This window comes from Etheostoma cragini, chromosome 18, assembly GCF_013103735.1.
Source record: "Etheostoma cragini isolate CJK2018 chromosome 18, CSU_Ecrag_1.0, whole genome shotgun sequence".
Lineage (NCBI taxonomy): Eukaryota > Metazoa > Chordata > Actinopteri > Perciformes > Percidae > Etheostoma > Etheostoma cragini.
In genome coordinates this window covers 1,423,705-1,442,710 of record NC_048424.1, presented here as the reverse complement: position 1 = coordinate 1,442,710, position 19,006 = coordinate 1,423,705, and the positions used below count along the sequence as shown (strand labels likewise).

Genomic DNA, 19,006 nt, shown 5'->3' with positions numbered 1-19,006 from the left:
TAATTTTGGTGAGCTTTTTTTATTTTTCATAAGTTTCTTGCAGTCTGCTTTTCTAAATCTGTTTTCTGGTCTCCAACACGCCATGGATCTGCAGGGGTTTGTGTGTTGAAATGAAGTGATGGACACAGAAACATTGTCATATCTACGTAACAACAGTTGAGCCAAATCTTCCGGTTTTTTGGGACATTTTCGCTGTCTGAATGAGAGTCACGGCTCCTGGCTGAGACATATTTACTGGTAATTTCTTTTTTTTCTTTTTTTTTTTACACTTTTTGTACAGATCAAACAAACACAATATATCATGTTAATTAGTCAGGGTTAGCAGAGGCTAGCGATTTCCAGTCTTTGTGCTAAGCTAACCATCTGCTAGCTGTAGAGAATCAATCATTACAGGTTGTTTTTTTCTATTATTGTTTCATAAAACAAAATGTTCTCAGACAAACATTTTGTTGCCATTTTAGGTCTTAGGTTGATGTGCTGTTGTTTGTAGGTGAATTTTATAGTTGTTGTTTTTTCAGTGGCAGGGGGAATTTAAAAGCCATTCTTTTGTTTTTCTCCCACAACAATTAAAGGCCATAGTGTGTCTGTGTGTCCAGCTAAAATTAAAGTCAACTCTCAACTTCTAAAACTCCTCAATGTAAAAGGTCCAATGGTTCGAAAATATCACTTTGAGGTTTTTTAACATTAATATGAGTTCCCCCAGCCGGCCTATGGTCCCCCCTAATGGCTAGAAATGGTGATAGGTGTAAACCGAGCCCTGCGTATCCCGCTCTGCCTTTTGAGAAAATGAAAGCCCCTGATGAGCTCATAAGAGGCTAGACTCCAGATCTCCCCCTCCCCCCCAAAAAAATAAAAAAAAATAAAATAAAAAAGGCTACAGACTCAGAAACGGCACATACTAAGGTGGTCCCCCTAATACCTGATATAAATACATCCAAAGAGCATCATGTCATGGACCGTTAATATAGCCCGGTGGGCTGCAATTCTCTAATGTAGAACTATGTGTCGGACCAGCAACCTCGCTCGTTGTTTTATTTTGGGAATTACAAACCGTTCATAAACCTCAGACGAATGGTTCCATCGCTTTTATTTTGGCTCGGTCTTTGATGGCTCACATATCGGCTGGTACTTCTCAGCAGAACTATCTGCACCAGTTTTTAACATTTAAAACCTGTAACTCCAAGTGACCCGGAACATTTCAGGAATCATTTTTTTTATTTTTTAGCTCTTCTCACAATAAAAGTTTAAAGCCAACGAGGCCATAGAGCACCGAAAATACATTATTTATTATTTTTGTAATGGTTGTAAATAACTCATAAAACAGCAAAATAACTGACATTATTCCTTATTGTGAATGTTTTTTGAATTAATGTGTGTGTACATACATTTTAAATTTTGTTTTTTTATTTGTGACATAGAAACACCATAATTTAAATGTAATGTTACTACAATGGGGTCCAACTTGTTGCTCAGTTTGGGTGTTAATTGATGACTCTAGAGTCATGTGTGTTGACTTTAAATACTGGGTTGAATGCTTTGTGCTAACCTGATAGCATCTACGTTGTATTCGTGTATATGAACTCCATGTTAATGTACACTAAAAGCAGTTAGCATGGCGCTAACGTTCCCTCCAAGGACAGATGCTTTTGGATCTGATTCTTATTCCTCGATTAAAAAGTGGGACAATCTACCAGAATTGCTGTAATTGTCTTAAGAGTGGCAAGAAAAGGTTAAATTGAGTAGAAGAACACATGTTGGGGGGGGGTGTTAACGTCGCTCACTGTCGTGGTTCACTGTGGACGATCTGTATATGAGTAACTATGAAATTCAACCAAAATAAAAAAGGGGGATTTTATAATTTTCTGTCTCTTCTGTTTGTTATTCTCTGCATTGTGTGTAAAGTTATTTTTTGTATTTTGTATTTATTGTAAATTCACAACAAATACAAAGAAAACACCACAACCAGCAATGTTTTAGTCCGTGTGGCACTCAGCCCAAAGCCCGTTTATTCCTCCAGATGACTGAAATCTTTCCAAACACATACAGGCTCAGTCATTTCTTAACCCTTGTGTTGTCTTCCCGCGTTAAAAAAGAGAATGACAAATTTGTTCGTTTTTGTCCGTTTTTCAGACTTTTTTAAATTTTTAAATTTTTTTTTATGTCCACTTACACCACCTTACTACCACTAATTTTACAGTACGTTTTGGAATTCATGGTCAACAACCTGCATTTATATACATTTATTCCTAATATTTGAGTTAAAAAAGCAAAAATTATGAATTATTTTGACTAATAGTTAAGATCAGAGGAACGTACAGATGAGTTTAGTCAGGAATGAAAGTGATCAATTGTATTTGCAAAGAGCGTTATAAGGAATCCAATCAATTTTTTTGGTAGTTTGGTTAAAAAGAAACCCATATTTCAGACATAGACAGTTATTAAATGTCGGATTTGACCCGAGGACAACATGTGGCCCGAGAGGTTTAAAAAACATTCTAAAACAGGAAGAAATAGTGTATGTTGGGGTCTATTTTCAACAGAGGTTCAATTTGCATTTCGGGCTCCAGTCAGTATTTGTGGCAGCAGGACGGTGTGTGGGATTGATGTGTTTTTATTGTGTTTTTATTGGGGTTCTGTGGCACAGAGGACAAAGATATATCCAGCCTTGAAGACATATCCAGTGTTGATTTGGGGATCCTTGTGGGATATTTTTAAAAGTAATGACAAAAATGTAGAATAGAGTGTCTTTGATGCACAGTAACGAGCTGAAACTGCAAAAAGAAGCTATAGTAGAGATGCATGTCTAGCTGTTTGTATGGTTGGCGTACTCTGCTGCAGCTCTCCTCTCCCGAGCCTATAAATAGCCTTGTAATCCCATTAGTATCTTAGTCTATTTAGCCGACTCCATTCTCTGGATTAGAAAATGCCAGGAACTCACTGCGCTGCCAGTTACTTGCTTATCAGAAAGTTGACAAAGCTCAGAGGGCAGGGACGGGAGGGGAAAGTGTCTCTGGGTCATATTGTGGAGATGGTTACATTTGAACTAAGATTTTATTCAAATATAATCTGGTTTAGCCTGATAAAATGGAAATATTTCAGTTTAATTACATATTTTTTGTGTTACTGTTCTCTTTATTTGCCTAGGGTGACACTTTGTTTTCATACAAAGCACGGCTCCAGCACTCAGCTGACACTCCACTCCGGAGGAGTGTTGTTATGTAAATAATGATGTAACTATTCACGTTGAACGGCCGCGGGTCAGCCGTCAGCGGGTTGCACGGGTACGGACCGACGGTCGCACCGGGCACCGGGTTTACAGTAAACAAGAACAAATGCAATGCAACGATGCAATTCAATCAAAGATCACGTCCACATGGGCTATGGCTTGCATTGTTGTACCTCTGCATAGGTAACTTAAGGGGTGATATTGTTCCACTGGTGTGTACCATAGACTGTATTTATATAGATATTAATATTAACGGTCCATGGTGTGCACCTGTCGCAAATAACTAAATGAAGCGAGTAAGAATCGTTTTTTTTTTTAGGAATAAGATATTTATACTTTCTCTTCTGAGTCGTCAGCATGGAAGGGGATGTAGCTCAGTGGTAGAGCGCATGCTTTGCATGTATGAGGCCCCGGGTTCAATCCCCGGCATCTCCACAAACCTTTTTCATCATCAAGACAAGTTCTGCTCACACGGATTTAGACTTCTCTTTATTAACGTCGTTATTGACGTCTAAAAGAATAACAAAAAACAACTTCAACACACATACATAACATTGCACTGTTGTGGCTTTTTAAATAGCTTGCTTTATAATTGTGACCATAGACTGTTAATATTAAAGTCTATGACTGTGACCGAGACCATAGCTTTGGAAACACGGAGCCAATGAAACGCTTTTAATACTATATTTCAAATTTTTGTCACACAAAAATATTAGTTGTTAATTAAAACAAACTAAAAATTACAAACTAAAAAATTTGTCTAATAAAAAACATGCAAAAGACTAATTTGTGACAGCATCTGACATTTCCCACAGCTTTAAATGCACCATTAGTCCCCGCCCCCGGCTGTAACTAAGGAGATCGGGAGGTAACTAAGGAGATCACAGTTGTGTTTACTACAGAGATGCCCTCCCTGCTAGCTGCTATCTTGGAACTGGTCAACAAAATGGCTATAATCTAAACTTTTCACTCTGTATCAGCACTAATAACGTTCTTCCCCGTACGAGCTTCCTAAAGTCCTCCGAAAATGCAACTGAAGCATCTTAAAACGCTTTTAACACCCCAGGTAAGCGCAGTGATAAGTTAGCCAATGCTAACGTTAGCTGAGGCTGGAGAGCAACATCAATTAAAAGTACGACTATGTAACGGTATTTTATTACACGACTCCAAAGCTGTAACAAAATGATTTCCTCTTGTCAATACGGCATGTGAGTGACTTGACTAATCCATGTTTAGTTGCTATTAAATAACGTTAAAGATTTGTACCATTACGTTAACGTTAAGTTACCCTACAGTGTTTGCTAGCAACTGCGGAGCGTTACTTGGTTGATAAAAGTACTGCTAATACGCACCGAATTAGCTGAAGACTGCGTCTTGATGATTCAAGCATGGCCAAACGTTGTGTTTAAGCAGTCGACAAATTAAATCAGCTTTGACAGTTTAAAAAGGTACATTTTGGGGCAGGGGTTTGGCGCGAGCCCATGCCTTTACAAGAACATTATGAACGTGATGTATGGGGTTAGCTAAAACTAGCTAACTAGGGATGCACGGCGAAGGCATGGGCTCGTTATCTCTTCTGACTGTTTGTTTTCTCTGTCTTAACTTCACAGGAGGGTGCTGCCAAGGTGACGTGCATGGCCTGGGCACCCAGTAGCGCTAAGCTCGCTGTTTGCACTGTTGACAGAGTGGTGCTTCTCTATGATGAGCAGGGAGAGAGGAGGGACAAGTTCTCCACCAAACCCCTGGACTCCAAGGTGAGACAGGAGGACAGTTAGCCTAATGTTGGCTTATACATGAAGTCAAGTTTATGGTATTAATGAACCCCTTGACATGTATCCTCTCACTTTAAAGGCGATTCAGGGATGGTGGTACAGAAAACACATGTCATTTGTTTTAAAATAAGAGATTCGAAAACAAAAATAAGCTAAATCAAGCCAGAGATCAATTATTTACAGAAAAATTATTCCAATCATAAGTAGCCCTGAACGTAAAGGCCAAAGGGGGCCATGAAGAGGAGCGTTTTTAGTGAGTTATTAGAAGTATAGGCATGGAAGTAGTGTCATCTTGTATTTAAAGGACATCTGAGAGGATCAAGCTTATGGCATTGCTGCATAAAACAGGAACAATATGAATCTTGCAGAGCCCATTAAATATACATACGGTATATATAGAGAGGAAGAAGATGGACATTAACCATCTACAGAATCTTATGGATAACAATGAAGGAGTATAATGTATTAACATGACACGTGGCGTTTAAATGGACCTTCTGTTAAAATAAAATATGCAACAGACATTGTTGCCACATCTAATATGATGGATATAATTTACTATAAAACTGATAACTCTTCCCCTGATGGCCGGGTAGATAGAACCTGAAACTTATTATTTCAACACAATTGTGTATTCCACATAAGTATGCTTGAATAATCAAATTATAGAACTGATCAATACTGCAGTTATTATCAATAGGAAGTGATCTAATGAGTCATTTCAGAGTTTATTTGCGGTGTTTTACAGCAGAGACTAAGACAGACTACAACACTCTTTACAAACCTATTAAGTAAAGTATAAATGCACTTTATAATTAAAGTATTGCTATTGGAAACATTTTAGTTAATACGTTACACAGCCACAATATGATACATCTGATACAGCAGGACCATATTATACAACATCTTAACCCTCCTGTTGTCCTTTGGTCAAATATGACCCCTTTTAAAAATGTCTGTATCAGAAATATGTTTTTTATTTTTATTTTGTAACCAAATTACCACAAAAAACGGATTCCTCTGATCTGAAATATTTGTAAAAATAATTTAGTTAAGATCAACTTCTCTTATTTTTTAACTCAAATATTAGGTATAATTCTATATACATGAGGTTTAATGACCATGAATTCCAAAAAGTAGTGTAAAACTAGTGGTAGTAAGTTGGTGTTAGTGAAAAAAACACAAAAAAACGTTAGTAAATCGATGAAAATGTTTAAGTGTTAATCTTTCTGACCCAGGAGAATAACACAAGGGTTAATAATTAATAACTGAACAATTCTGTCCATGGCCTCTCCGAGTATACTGTACGTTGTTGAAATATCGTCCTCTAACAGGTTGTTGTGTGTTATTAATAATGCAATGTATTCTTTTATCAGTATGGAAAACAGAGCTATGTTGTCAACGACATGGCGTTTTCACCGGACTCCACCAAAATCGCCATCGGTCAGTCCGACAACATCATCTTTGTCTACAAAATTGGAGAGGATTGGTAATGTCCTGCTGCTGATTTCATCTCCACTATTAATCGGGATTTTGTTATCTACGTTAATGCTTTCGAACCGGTTTTTATCAGTGTTGTCGTCTCTCCTAGGGGCGACAAGAAAGCCATTTGCAACAAATTTGTGCAGACGGTAAGTAAACGGGAGCAGACGCTGAACCGTGAACCGCCTGCTTAAAGAGACAGTTGTAAAAAAATCAATCGTAGGGACAAGCCCCGTGTGTATTCCTGTGTTTCTGCTAGTGCTGTCCGTTAAAAACGTTATTAACGACATTAACGCAAACCCATTTCAACGGTATCACTTGTTTTATCGTGAGATTAATGTTCTTTATCAAACTTGGTAGTTTTTTTTTTACTAGTAACTAGTAACGTTTGAAAAACTACAACACCCACCGGATCTAGCTAGACCGGAAACAGAGCTGAAGCCATTGCCCCCTTTATTTTGTTATTATCACCCTCTTATTGATTGACAGTGTTACATTGTGTGAGAGATTATTTTCTCCAAGTGAGGAATTGAATGCTACAGTAGGCTGTATATCAATGTTGTTTTCAATAAAAAAACATTTGCATAAAGCGAGCCGATCCACTTTTCTATGTTGATAAGAGCATTAAAATGAGGAAAAAGTAATGAGACAAAAAGAAATCAAGGGACAGTTCGAATAGATAAAAATGTGTGTTTAATTGCGAGTTAACTATGAAATTAATGTGATTCATTTCCATAAAAAAATTGAAACCTTTTACAGGACTAGGTTTTACACAATAATGCCACTACTTACAGTTAATGTTATTTAAAAGGTATTTGGCCATTTTAGCCGGTAAGATGGCATGTTTCACTGATGTTTTAGTAGATTTGAGGCCATGTAAAGCTAAAAAGGTCACAAATGATTCAATAATATTTTGTTAAACATGTATAGTTATCGTCTAGCTCTAGCTGCTGTTTTAGTGTTCATTTTATGTAATGTAATATTTGGAAGTCGTTGGCCTTCTTACTTTGAAATTTGACTTAAATGGCTTTTGCATGTTGGAAAGCTTTTTTCCTGGTAGGAAGTTTGAATTTCCAACTTTCTGACATCTTTGTAATATTGCATTTTATTCACTGTCTGGCAGAACGCAGTGACTCGCTTGCTTTGGCCTGCAGAGCATGCATTTGTTTATGGATTAGTGGACGGCAAAGTAAGTCAGCGACACGTTTTCCCTTTATGTTAAAGTTTTAATAAATGTTGTTCATGTATTTCCCACCGAAGCGTGAGTGTCTATGATAAAGCGCTACATGTAAATGAATAAATGTAAAGAATTATCATTATAATTGATAGGAGTCTTACAGAGGTATCAGTAGGAAAGCAGACAGCAGTAGGGCCTGAAGTGGCTGGTTGAGTTTAAAGAATTTGTTGCCATTCTGTTATATAGAAATTTTAAAATGTTACCAAACAAAGCTAATATCTGCTATCTGCCTTGTAGCAAAATATCAGCATTCAAAAGCTGTGCTAGGTAAAATTATAAATGAAAAATATGTTTTAAATAAATATGTTTAATTTTCAGATTTTGTTTTTTATAGGTTCGTCTTGCCAACACTCTGACAAACAAGTCATCAACCATCTACGGCACAGAGTCCTGTGTGGTCTCACTGGCAAACAAGTAAGTGCATTGTACATATTCATATGTAATTATGACCAGCAGATAGTACGAGGTGCACTGTATGATATTCCTACAACATTTGGGGGAAAAAGAAGATGCAGTGCCCGCTGTCTGGCCTATTCCTCAAAAAAAGGTTGACAAAGTATATACTTATTTATTTTTCTTCCGTGGTACTCTCAGTAAATGTTATTCATCTGTTCTGCGTCAGTGTTTCTGGGAAAGGAATCCTGTCTGGACACGCTGACGGGACAGTCGTGCGTTACTTTTTCGATGACGAAGGTTCAGGAGAGTCTCAGGTACCCTCATTTATCAGTGGTTGCTGCAACATGTAGGGTGTATATATATATATATATATATATATATATATATATATATATACACACACTGTATATATTTTTTTTAATGCTTCTATCAGATTAATAGAACATCTCCCACTTTGACTTTGACACAGGGTAAGCTGTTCATGCACCCGTGCCCACCTTACGCTCTGGCCTGGGGTGCAAACAGCATCATGGTGGGCGGCTGTGACAAGAAAGTGGTGGCCTACAGCAAGGAAGGTCACATTCTGCAGACATTTGAGTACAGCCGCGATCGGACAGAGAGGGAGTTCACCGTGGCCGCCACCAGCCCCAGCGGGCAGTCGGTTGTGTTTGGCAGTTATGACCGGTCAGTGTATGGTCCGTCCGTCTGAATACAGACAGTACTGGGATGCCTATCAGCTGAGTATAGAATGCTGTATCAGTTGTATGTTGTCAGCAAGTTGTTTCTCTCCCTGATGTGTCCCCTAGGTTGCGGGTGTTTAACTGGGCTCCCAGGAGAGGCGTGTGGGATGAAGCCAAGCCTAAAGAGATTCTTAACCTCTACACCATCACCAGCTTGGCCTGGAAGAAAGATGGATCACGCCTCTGTGCTGTAAATACGTATTTATCACAACACTTTAAACCAGAGTGTGACTTTAACGCCAACTTCTGTTAGTGTGCCCTTTGATCTGAGATTTGCAGCAGTGCTTACATGTGCATGCATGGAGAGTTCTCTTTCCGGTCTCTAACGTTACCGGTTTTAGACTGATGTTAAATAGCTTTCTAAATCATGTATCTTAATTCCTCTGTTAAAACCAAACCTAAACCAAATCTGTAATGGGTGTTTAATGTATTCCTTTATTGTGTGTTTGTGTCTTGACAGGGAACACTGTGTGGGGGAGTGGAGCTGTTTGATTGCTGCCTACGGAGAACCATCTATAAGAACAAGTTTGAGATGACTTATGTTGGCCTGAGTCAGGTAGAGACAACCACAGAACTGAAGTATCATATTCTACTTATTTTTAAGAGGATTTGTTTGTGGCATTTAGACCTTTATTTGAACAGTTTAGCCATAAAAGGGGAGAGAGAGGGGAATGACATGCAGCAAAGGGCTGCAGGTTGGAATCAAACCCGCAGCGTCACACTGAGCCTCTGTATATGGGCGCGCGCTCTACCGGGTGAGCTACCCAGGCGCCCAAGTACCTTTTATTGTACGAACAATAGCAAAAACAATGAGTAGACATCATTGGGACAATATAAGCTTTCCCAGTCCTCACTTTGGTCTCTTGCCAATTAAAGTGATGTGAATTTGAAAACAAACAGTTGAATAATTCAGATTTAATTAATTCAAGTGCAATAAAAACAGTATATCAATGTCCTAATTAGGAAAGGAACATGAAGGGGTTGGAAACAATCACACTATCTTTGGATTTTCTATTTAATTGATGTGTTACATTGCATCCAGTAAAGGGAATTTTAAATAGGTAAAAACATATTGTGTTTGAAAAGAAAAACACAAATCTTGCAAATACATTAATGAATTAAGGAGGTTTAAAACAGCATTTTATGGGACGGTTGTCTTATGTCTTCTAGAAACTGAGAAAAGAATAACTTGGTCTGTGACAATCAGTAGTTGGTAACACAGAATAATAGCGATGTAAACCCAACTGATAGAAATGTGTAGAAATAGCCCTAAAACTCAATCAAGGACAATAAACAACACAATATCCCAAATTATTGGATAAACAAAACAATATCCCAAGTTATTTGATGCATGGGTTGATTTTGTTGCTTGTTTGAAAAAATAAGATACACAATTAAAATTGACGAGATTATGATTGAGAAAATCTTGAGACAAGTGCTTTGTAATTACATCAATAGATCATAAGCAACATTTTCTTTGTGTATGCCTGCAATTACAGCTGTTCAGGTTATTTTACTCTATCAGAGGACGGATGGATTCATTTGTGTAATATCTAAAAAAAAAATGATACGTAGACCTTGGACAATACAGTTTTATTAAGCTTATGCATCAAGTCATTGAATTTCGCAACTATTAGTTAAAACAATACAAATGAAACATGTCTTATTTCTTTCTTTCCTTCTTTCTTTTTGTCTCTTCCACATTCTATTAGGTGATAGTGAGAAACCTGTCTACAGGAACCCGGGTTGTCCTGAAGTCCTATTATGGTTATGAGATAGAAGAAGTCAAAATCATGGGCAAAGATCGCTACCTGGTGGCTCACACCTCCGACACTCTTCTTCTGGGAGACCTGCTGACAAATAAACTGAGCGAGGTAGGACTTAAAGGGCCCCTTCACCTAAATCGCACAAATTCAACACATTTACTTACTTCAGCTGATATCTACCCATACCTTTTTTGTTTGAGTTTATCTGCTAAGGTTTTTCAAATGTCAGCCTAAAAACTTCTGCCTACATGCCAATATAATAGAGAAACATTTTGAAGACACACGTTGTTGTTGGGACTTCTTCTTCCATTGAAGACTGTCATTCTTTACTGCTTTAAACTGCTTGAATGAAATCCATTTGCTTCCTTTAGTTTGTGTCTTATCATACCTATCTTTTCTCAATAAATGGAGGTGGACGTTTGAATTGAAGCCTTGACTCTGCTGCTTTTCTTTCAGGTGCCATGGCCCGGTTCTGGGGGAAATGAAAAGTTCTTTTTTGAAAATGAAACAGTGAGTACACGCATGTGTTTTTGGCAGCTTGAAGATTATTATAAAAAAGGCTATTATGGGACTTTTCTCCATCATATTAAAAAAACACCTCCACCTGTTGGTTTTACCATAAACGTTACAGCACTGCTAGATGATACTCGCTAAGGAGAGATACATTGCAAAATGTAATTGCAGTACCGTCGTGTCGTGTGCCTGTGTGGCTGCCCGCTCCCTTACTACTGCTCCCATTATACTGCATGCTACTGTGTTTTATCTTCCAGGTGTGTATGATTTTTAACGCTGGGGAGCTGAGCCTGGTGGAATACAGTAGCAATGAGATTCTGGGATCTGTCAGAACAGAATTTATGAACCCTCACCTGATCAGGTAGGTCCGGTTACACAAAGCAAACACACCATATCAAGTTGGTTTAGTAAGAAACACCTCAGCCGGTTTGTCCGATTCCACAGAACAAACACAGATATCTCTGACACATATAAATGATTGTGACCGGTTAACTGATAACTGTTAACTGTTAACAGGTATAACTCATAACTCATTGTTTTCTTGAAATTAAGAATTGTAAAAAAAATTATGTTGGCAGTTTTCTACTCTAGAGAGTTTCTACTCTATAATGAGTGTATGTATGAAAATGTAAAAGCCCTTTACCTCTCCATCTGTACAGTAAGATGTATCTTTTTTTCAATCCAAATAAAAACATAAAAAGTTGAATTGAACATACTTCAAATACTGTCTTGTTTAATTAATGTCCATTAATCAACCCCTGATCATTCCTTCTTAAGATTATTTGGGGCATTTACAGGCCTTTACCTTTACAGGAGACATGAAAGGAGTTAGAGAGGGGTGATGACATGCAGCAAATGGCCGCAGGTCCGAGTTGAACCCACGGTAGCTGTGTCGAGGAGTAAACCTCTATATATGTGCACCTGCTCTACCAACTGATCTAACCCGGCCATCCCCTGATCATTCCTAATATGCATCTCCAGCTCTGTCCACTAGATGGGTGTATTGAGCTATGTAGAAATTCCAGTTATCGCGACCAGTGAGGCTTCATAAGAGTCAGTTAGCCACAGCCTGCTCGTCAGCAAGAACCCATGTTAAAAAATATTCAGCCCTGTCAAACAGTCCCCCGATAATAGACTAATGGCTGACTGCGGTTGACGCGGCAGGTTTCAGGATGCTCTGACTGCTCCTTGCCTCTGGCTGGACACTGTCGCATGACCACATCATGATCAGGGGTGTCCTGGGGGTTTGAACGGCGGCTGAAGCCAATCAGACTGAGCAGATGCTGCATTTAACACTTGCAAGTCGAATCAGTGTAAATTCAGTCAGGTTACATTGACCAGTGTTTGTTTTGCAGTGTCCGACTTAATGAGAGGAAGCAGAGAGGAGTTGAAGACAACAAGAAGCTTGCATATCTGATTGATATAAAGACCATTTGTATTGGTAAGAATGTGTTTGTCATCCTGCTCTTGGTATGGTCATTTACAGTGGTGGAAAGTACATTTACTCAAGTACGGTACTCAGATTACCACTTTCTGCTACCTTATACTTGTACTCAGCTAGATTTATTTTATAACTTTAGTTACTTTGCAAATTCAGATTGATAATACAAAATGTAATCAACAAATAAATTACAGTATCATGTATTGTCATGGGTTAAGATCAGACTTTATTGATTTGTGGGGTTCAGTAAAGGTTCAATTCCCAAGCTACTCAGTAATATATAAAGTAATTAGAATTAGCCCCAACTGCATCATTAAAGTGAGGAACACATTAATGCATCAGTAATGAGAATTGCATTATATGCATTATTCTGAAGTGGGCCACTCTTCAAAATGAGCACCTTTACTTTGGATACTTTAAGAATAAGTACAAGTTTGAATGCAAGTTTTTACTTGTAGGTATTTCTACACTGTGGTATTGCTAAGTAAAATATCTAAGTATTTCCACCACCGATCATTCGTATTATTTAAATACAATATACTTTAGCTTTTATTTGCCACGAGCTGACCCAGCGTAGGTCTTCTTCATGCAAGAAAAGCAAACAAACTCCAAAAAAGGTGTAGAGAAGCTATTTTGTTGGTATCCAAGGTACTGTATACGTGTACTATAAGTAATAGTGAGTCATCTGTTTTCAACGCTGTGGGTGTTTAACAACATGTTGGATGCTGATGATGCTGCAACTATGATATTTTTCTCTCCATAGATCTTTTAGTATATCATAGTTTACACACTGTGCCAGAGCTAGTATCCACACATGATTACTCACCATAATATTAAACTGCTGAAATGCTGCAACTAGAAAGAACTGCAGTACATCATCAGATGAACTGTATTATTTGCATTGAGTGAACTAAACTGACTGGAGCATATTGGATTTTAATAAAAAAATTGATATATCAGCAGAGTAATGCTATCAAGTTGATACCAGAGCAGGTACGTTTTTAAAGTAGAGACACAAGTCACGCTGCTTGATAAAAATAATAAATACTAGATATTATCAAATGACTGACTGATTATTTGAATAAAAGGCCAATTTTAGCCAGATATATTTTCACACTGCTGCTCAGTTAACCTGTCCTTTTACTCTCTCCTCAGTGGACTTGGCCGGGGGCTGCAATCTGGGAACCATCAGCCAACAGTCCAAGATTGACTGGCTGGAACTCAATGAAACCGGACGCAAACTGCTGTTCAGGGACAAGAAGCTGCGGGTGAGAATGAAAACCTCATCAGCCTGAGGGATTGGAAGAGTGGAAACAATGTGAGGGAGGCCTAAAGGGACAGAGGGGCAGAGGATACGTAAGACGATGATAAGTAAAGTAGTAAGTTGAGCCTTGGTTAGGGCATTTCTAAAGTTATAGCCACATCCATCATCCAAATAATGTTTTGTGGCTTTTTGGGAAGCCATTTTGGTCATCCAGGTGATGTGATAGTGTTTCAGAATAAATGTGTCTGCAATTGCCACAGAGGACGCCGTTAGTCTCAAGAGAACTTTGTTAACCCAACCATATACAAGTAACCAGTAGTGGTGAAACTTAATTCCCGTTGAGCCAATGGTGGTACTGCATTTAAAATTGAAGTAGGTCAATTAAGGCAGACAGCGTTAGGTGCAAAAAGACAAACCTAGCACAAAGAAGTTGTGTATGAAGTGATGTTTACGTCCTGTAGTTCAGGGATTCCCATCCTTTTTGGCTTGTTACCCTTTTAAACAAAGCAGTGTCTACTTTGCATTAGAGCGGCAACGATTAGTCAACTAATTTATTAGTCGAGCAACAGAAAATATTTATTGTATTATTATAAATACTGTTTTGATAATCAATTAATCCTTTAAAATAATTGTTAATGGAAAAAAGGCCGAAAATGCTGTTTTCAGACTTTCATATATGGTGATTTCCTGATTTTTGTTTTCCTGTTTTTTATCATATTGAATATTTTTGTGGTTTGGACTGAGGAAGCAAGACATTTGAGTGGAAAAATACACATTTTCCCATTTTCCCACCTCTATACCAAGAACAGACAACATTTAGAAAAGGTCTCAGTTTTGGCAGGGCTGAGATTCACAGGATGTGAGTGGCAGAGAGCGGCTGTCAGTTGTTGCCCCGGGGTAATGGAGCAGTTTGATGTCTAAACCCTGGGGCAAAGACATGGACAAGTCTGGTAATTGGGAATCCCTTAGTGGCTTCAAACTTTTTGCTCCACTCACTTTTTTTTTTCAGGTAAAAATGTACAAATGCACTCAGTATGTACAAAATAAACTTTAGTGGCATAGTGAAGTAAACATAAAAAAAGCCAAAGAACGAGAAGTCCAAGGCTTGTTAGAACCAGAAAAAACTTTTATAATCTCTCTCTCTCCCTGTTTTAGACACTGTGAAGGTTGTTTTGCAGATAGAAATCTTTAACTGGAACAGTTTCTAGCCAGATGACTTGAATACATATTTCAGTGGGTTATTTCTTTTGCACAGGTATTTTTTTTTAGAGATTCTTTTAACCTTCAAATCAGTACTGATGCTGCATAAAGATAAGGAGCCCTATGTTATACCCAGCGCTGCGTAAAAGTTTAGTTTAAGTTTAAATCTAACGCAATTGTCAGTCCCCCATCCAGCGCCCACGTCGTTATGATAGCAAATGCAGCTGCGCCTATCTTTGTGCCCATGGGCATGCTGGTCTTACACAACAGTGTGTTTAGGTGAATTCTTGGCATATTAATATCTTGACATTGACCAACAAATACCTTGTCTAAGTCAATAGAGCAGCACTTCATTGTAATTTTAAGAACAATTTAGTAAAATGTGCACACGCACACACACACATGCACACGCAAAACATGCAAAGATTAATGTGATGCAGTGGTGGGTACAGTGCGCTCTCTAGAGCATGCACAGTGAACCAGTGTCTTTTGTTTGTGGCGTGGACCATGTGGTAATGGCGTTCCTACACGTTGATAACCTCCTTGCATCCAGAGAGACGTAGGTGTAAGCAAGCAAGCAGGCAGGCAGGCGGGGGTAACAGAAAGCGTGAGCACGAGCAAGTAAGGCAGACTGCAACAGGAGACAACACAGATAACATTAGCCACACAGGCCAAAACACCAGGAAACAGAATTACACAGGGAGCCTGGAGTTACAACTGTACCACGCTAGTAGACTGTACGATCTGGCGATGAGTGGATCACAGACCAGGCCTTAAGTACTGCTGGGGGATCACCTGAAGCGACCTGGAAACTAAGCCACGCCCTCAACTCACAGACACAGAGCAGGAGGGAGAAACATGAGGGATAACAAACAGGGAAACAGACAATTCACACAAACAGGAAGAGGAAATGGCTTCCATGATGGCATCATGACATTTGGCTCTTTCACATTTTTTGGACATTCGCAGCGCATATTCAGAGCACTTACCACAAATAAAAGAAGAAAATGTCAAGATTCATAACAAATGTTTCTTTAATTATAACCTACTTTTGTGTGAACTTATCAACAGACTGCTCCTCCTCGTTGCATTCAAACTTGGCAGGCTGAGCTCCAGGGTGTAACTATAGATTGAGCATTATTAAAAATGGTGGGGGGGAAGATATTAAAGTAGCTGATTACAACAGCGGGGCTGCCTCTCATACCCACACATACATATTAAGTGCTGTGGGAGCCACTGTAGCTTATAGAATGTACCTCATCTCCACTCATCAAGAGTATAGCAGAATAAATTAGCAGTGTGAGTATTCAGAGGGTGCTGCCGGAAGGTAATCAACTTTGTTCAAGCCATAAGAGTTGAAGTGTTGTTTCATCCAGAAACAATGTTGAAACCGGCTCTTACGTCTGACTATAGCAACCTAGTTGCCAGGTCTGTCATTGACCTCTTTATTATCTGATGGATGGATGGATGGATATCTGATCATTTTGCAGTCATTAAAAGAATAGTTTGACATTTTTGTTAATACCACAGAAATAAAAAAGTATTTTCTACTTCTATGATATATCTATTTATTTGCTTTCTTGCCATGAGTTGGAGGAGGAGGGCATTTATATCTGTTTATTCAACATGGCGCTGGCAGAAATTGGGAGTTTTTAAGTGTTTTTGTATACGATTGAGAGCTGACAGAAAACGTTACACACATAAAGTAAAAGTGGGATTGTTTTGTCAGTGGATTGTGCTGCAGGAGGCTGTTCGGCACCATTGGACCTGCAACTAAAGCTCTGCAATATATTGATATTAAATTGATATCGTGATATAAGACTAAATGTTGTATATCATAATATCATAATACGGCATAAGTGGTCTTTTCCTGGTTTTAAAGGCTGCATTACAGTGAAGAGATGTCATTTTCTGAACTTCCCAGACTGTAGTAACTGTTCTTTCATTTGCCTTTAAGTCAGTATATCCACATTACTGATGGTAATTTATCCAAAAATGTTTTGTGAAAGCACCTATAATAAACATTACAATATCGTTGATGTATCAGTATCGAGGTATTTGGTCAGAAATATTGTTAAATTAGATTTTCTCCATATCACCCAGCCCTAGTTGCAATAAATAGTGTCACTACTGCTGCTACAGTAGCACGGAAGCATCAATTTATCATTACATCATTAAATTGTATTGTGTTTGGTATTATAGAGATCTTAAAAAAAAAAGTATTACATTTAATTTGGTGATGCCTGCAGAAACAACATCCAAGTTTTATACATATAAACAGGATTATAAGTGAACTTTAGAGGTGCTGATGGGAGGATTTTGTTCCCTTTTGGAAAGAGCCAGGCTAGCTGTTTTCAGTCTTTATGCTAAACCAAGCTGTCTACTGACTTTAGATTGAATTGACAAACACTGAGAGTGGTGTTAACCTTCTCATCTAACTCCCAGCAATATATCTAATTCCTCTGTATATATTCCTCCCTCTCCGTCCTCTTTAGCTCCATCTGTATGACATTGAGAGCGGCGTTAAGACGACGCTGCTGAGTTTCTGCTCCTACGTCCAGTGGGTGCCTGGCAGTGACGTGGTAGTCGGCCAAAACAGGGGAAACCTCTGCATCTGGTACAGCATCGACAGCCCGGAGAGCATCACCATGTTCCCCATCAAGGTGAGGCTTTGTTCACTTTGTATGTGTGAGTGTGTATGTGTTTCTCCATCAGGTTACATCTTACATGACTGAAAAGTTTATTAAGTATAGTATAAAACAGCGCTCATCTTGGCCTTTTGTCATCACTTCATTTGATCCTCTCTGCCTGCTAATTTCACATGACTTTCAAACTCCACACTGCCAGTTTGTCAGGGTTATTTTGTCAGACGTGATGAAGCGCCTCCTCCAGAACCACAGAGGGCATTACACAATTGTTTTTTTAGGCTGAGTAGTTCACCTTATGATGAGTAAACTGAGTTCCCGTTTATAAAGAGAGTTCCACCTCTGAGCCATCAGTTGTGTTACTATGTTGGTAGTTTTTACACCAAAACAACTTCTTTTGCTTTTGCTTTCCCTCATTGATGTTCTCATTTATAATAAAAACCAGGCAGAGACAACTATTACATGGGTGCAGGTGGACAATTGAAAAAGTGCATCAACTATTACAGATTACAGAGTTAATGGAGAAATAATTGCTGTGGTCCATCATTAAAAAAAAAAAGTTTAAATATATGCTGGGTATTCTTTGTAATGGTGGAAGAAGTATTTATAGTTAAAAAGTTAAAAATACTAATATCACACTGAGATGAGACTTCATAACAGAAGTTAAAGTCCTGCATTCAAACTGTTACTTAAGTATAAAGCATATACGTAACATTAGCAAAAATGTGCTTAAAGTATCAAAGTGAAAGTATTCAGTGCAGAAACTGGCTCCTGTGAGTTTTATATATTACTCTGCATTTGATTATTAATACTGATGCATTAATGTGTAAGTATCATGATCATATCTTTTGTTTGTAAAATCTTTATCCGTAAAGTAAGTAGTAATTCTAGCAATCAAATAAATGTAGCAGAGTTAAAAAGTACAATGTGTCCCTTTTGAGTTGTAGAAGTATAAAGTAAAATGAAATGGAAACCTTACCACAAATGTGTTCTAAATGTAGGCCCTACTTAGTTACAGACCACATCTCTCTAATTGAGATCTAAATTGGTTTCACTTGTCTTTGTCAGGGAGACATCGTGGATCTAGAAAGAGTCGACGGGAAGACCGACGTGATTGTGACGGAGGGCGTCAACACCGTGACATACACGCTGGACGAAGGTCTCATTGAGTTTGGTACTGCAATTGATGATGGAGATTATGACAGGTAGGTTCAGACTACTTAGACAGATATTAGACTAACAATCAAAAATCTAGATATTCAACATTCAGCCAAGCCATCACTGTCATTACTTTTATTTTTATTATTCAGAATCCCATGGTATC

At 38.3% G+C, this 19,006-nt stretch overlaps 1 protein-coding gene and 1 non-coding gene across 3 annotated transcripts in view; both read left to right on the top strand.

Annotated features, from left to right (window-relative positions):
- The first annotated feature begins 3,589 nt into the window (after positions 1-3,589).
- trnaa-ugc lies at positions 3,590-3,661 on the top strand. Its single transcript has one exon. It is a non-coding gene; the product is annotated as a tRNA-Ala (tRNA).
- A 411-nt stretch (positions 3,662-4,072) lies between these two features.
- The window catches only part of ift172 (intraflagellar transport 172), a 41,681-nt gene continuing 26,747 nt past the window's right edge, over positions 4,073-19,006 (top strand). The window contains exons 1-17 of one of the 2 annotated variants that reach the window (XR_004660354.1): positions 4,073-4,292; positions 4,837-4,980; positions 6,375-6,487; positions 6,590-6,629; positions 7,604-7,669; positions 8,052-8,131; positions 8,340-8,427; positions 8,583-8,797; positions 8,920-9,043; positions 9,314-9,409; positions 10,566-10,727; positions 11,076-11,129; positions 11,390-11,493; positions 12,488-12,573; positions 13,729-13,841; positions 17,533-17,700; positions 18,751-18,887. Coding sequence is in view for 1 of the 2 variants with exons in the window: in XM_034899783.1 (XP_034755674.1) it covers positions 4,254-4,292; positions 4,837-4,980; positions 6,375-6,487; positions 6,590-6,629; positions 7,604-7,669; positions 8,052-8,131; positions 8,340-8,427; positions 8,583-8,797; positions 8,920-9,043; positions 9,314-9,409; positions 10,566-10,727; positions 11,076-11,129; positions 11,390-11,493; positions 12,488-12,573; positions 13,729-13,841; positions 17,533-17,700; positions 18,751-18,887 (1,829 nt within the window). In the remaining variant the exon portion in view is untranslated. The remainder of the gene's footprint in view (positions 4,293-4,836; positions 4,981-6,374; positions 6,488-6,589; positions 6,630-7,603; positions 7,670-8,051; positions 8,132-8,339; positions 8,428-8,582; positions 8,798-8,919; positions 9,044-9,313; positions 9,410-10,565; positions 10,728-11,075; positions 11,130-11,389; positions 11,494-12,487; positions 12,574-13,728; positions 13,842-17,532; positions 17,701-18,750; positions 18,888-19,006) is intronic. The other variant, XM_034899783.1, reaches the window with a different exon arrangement.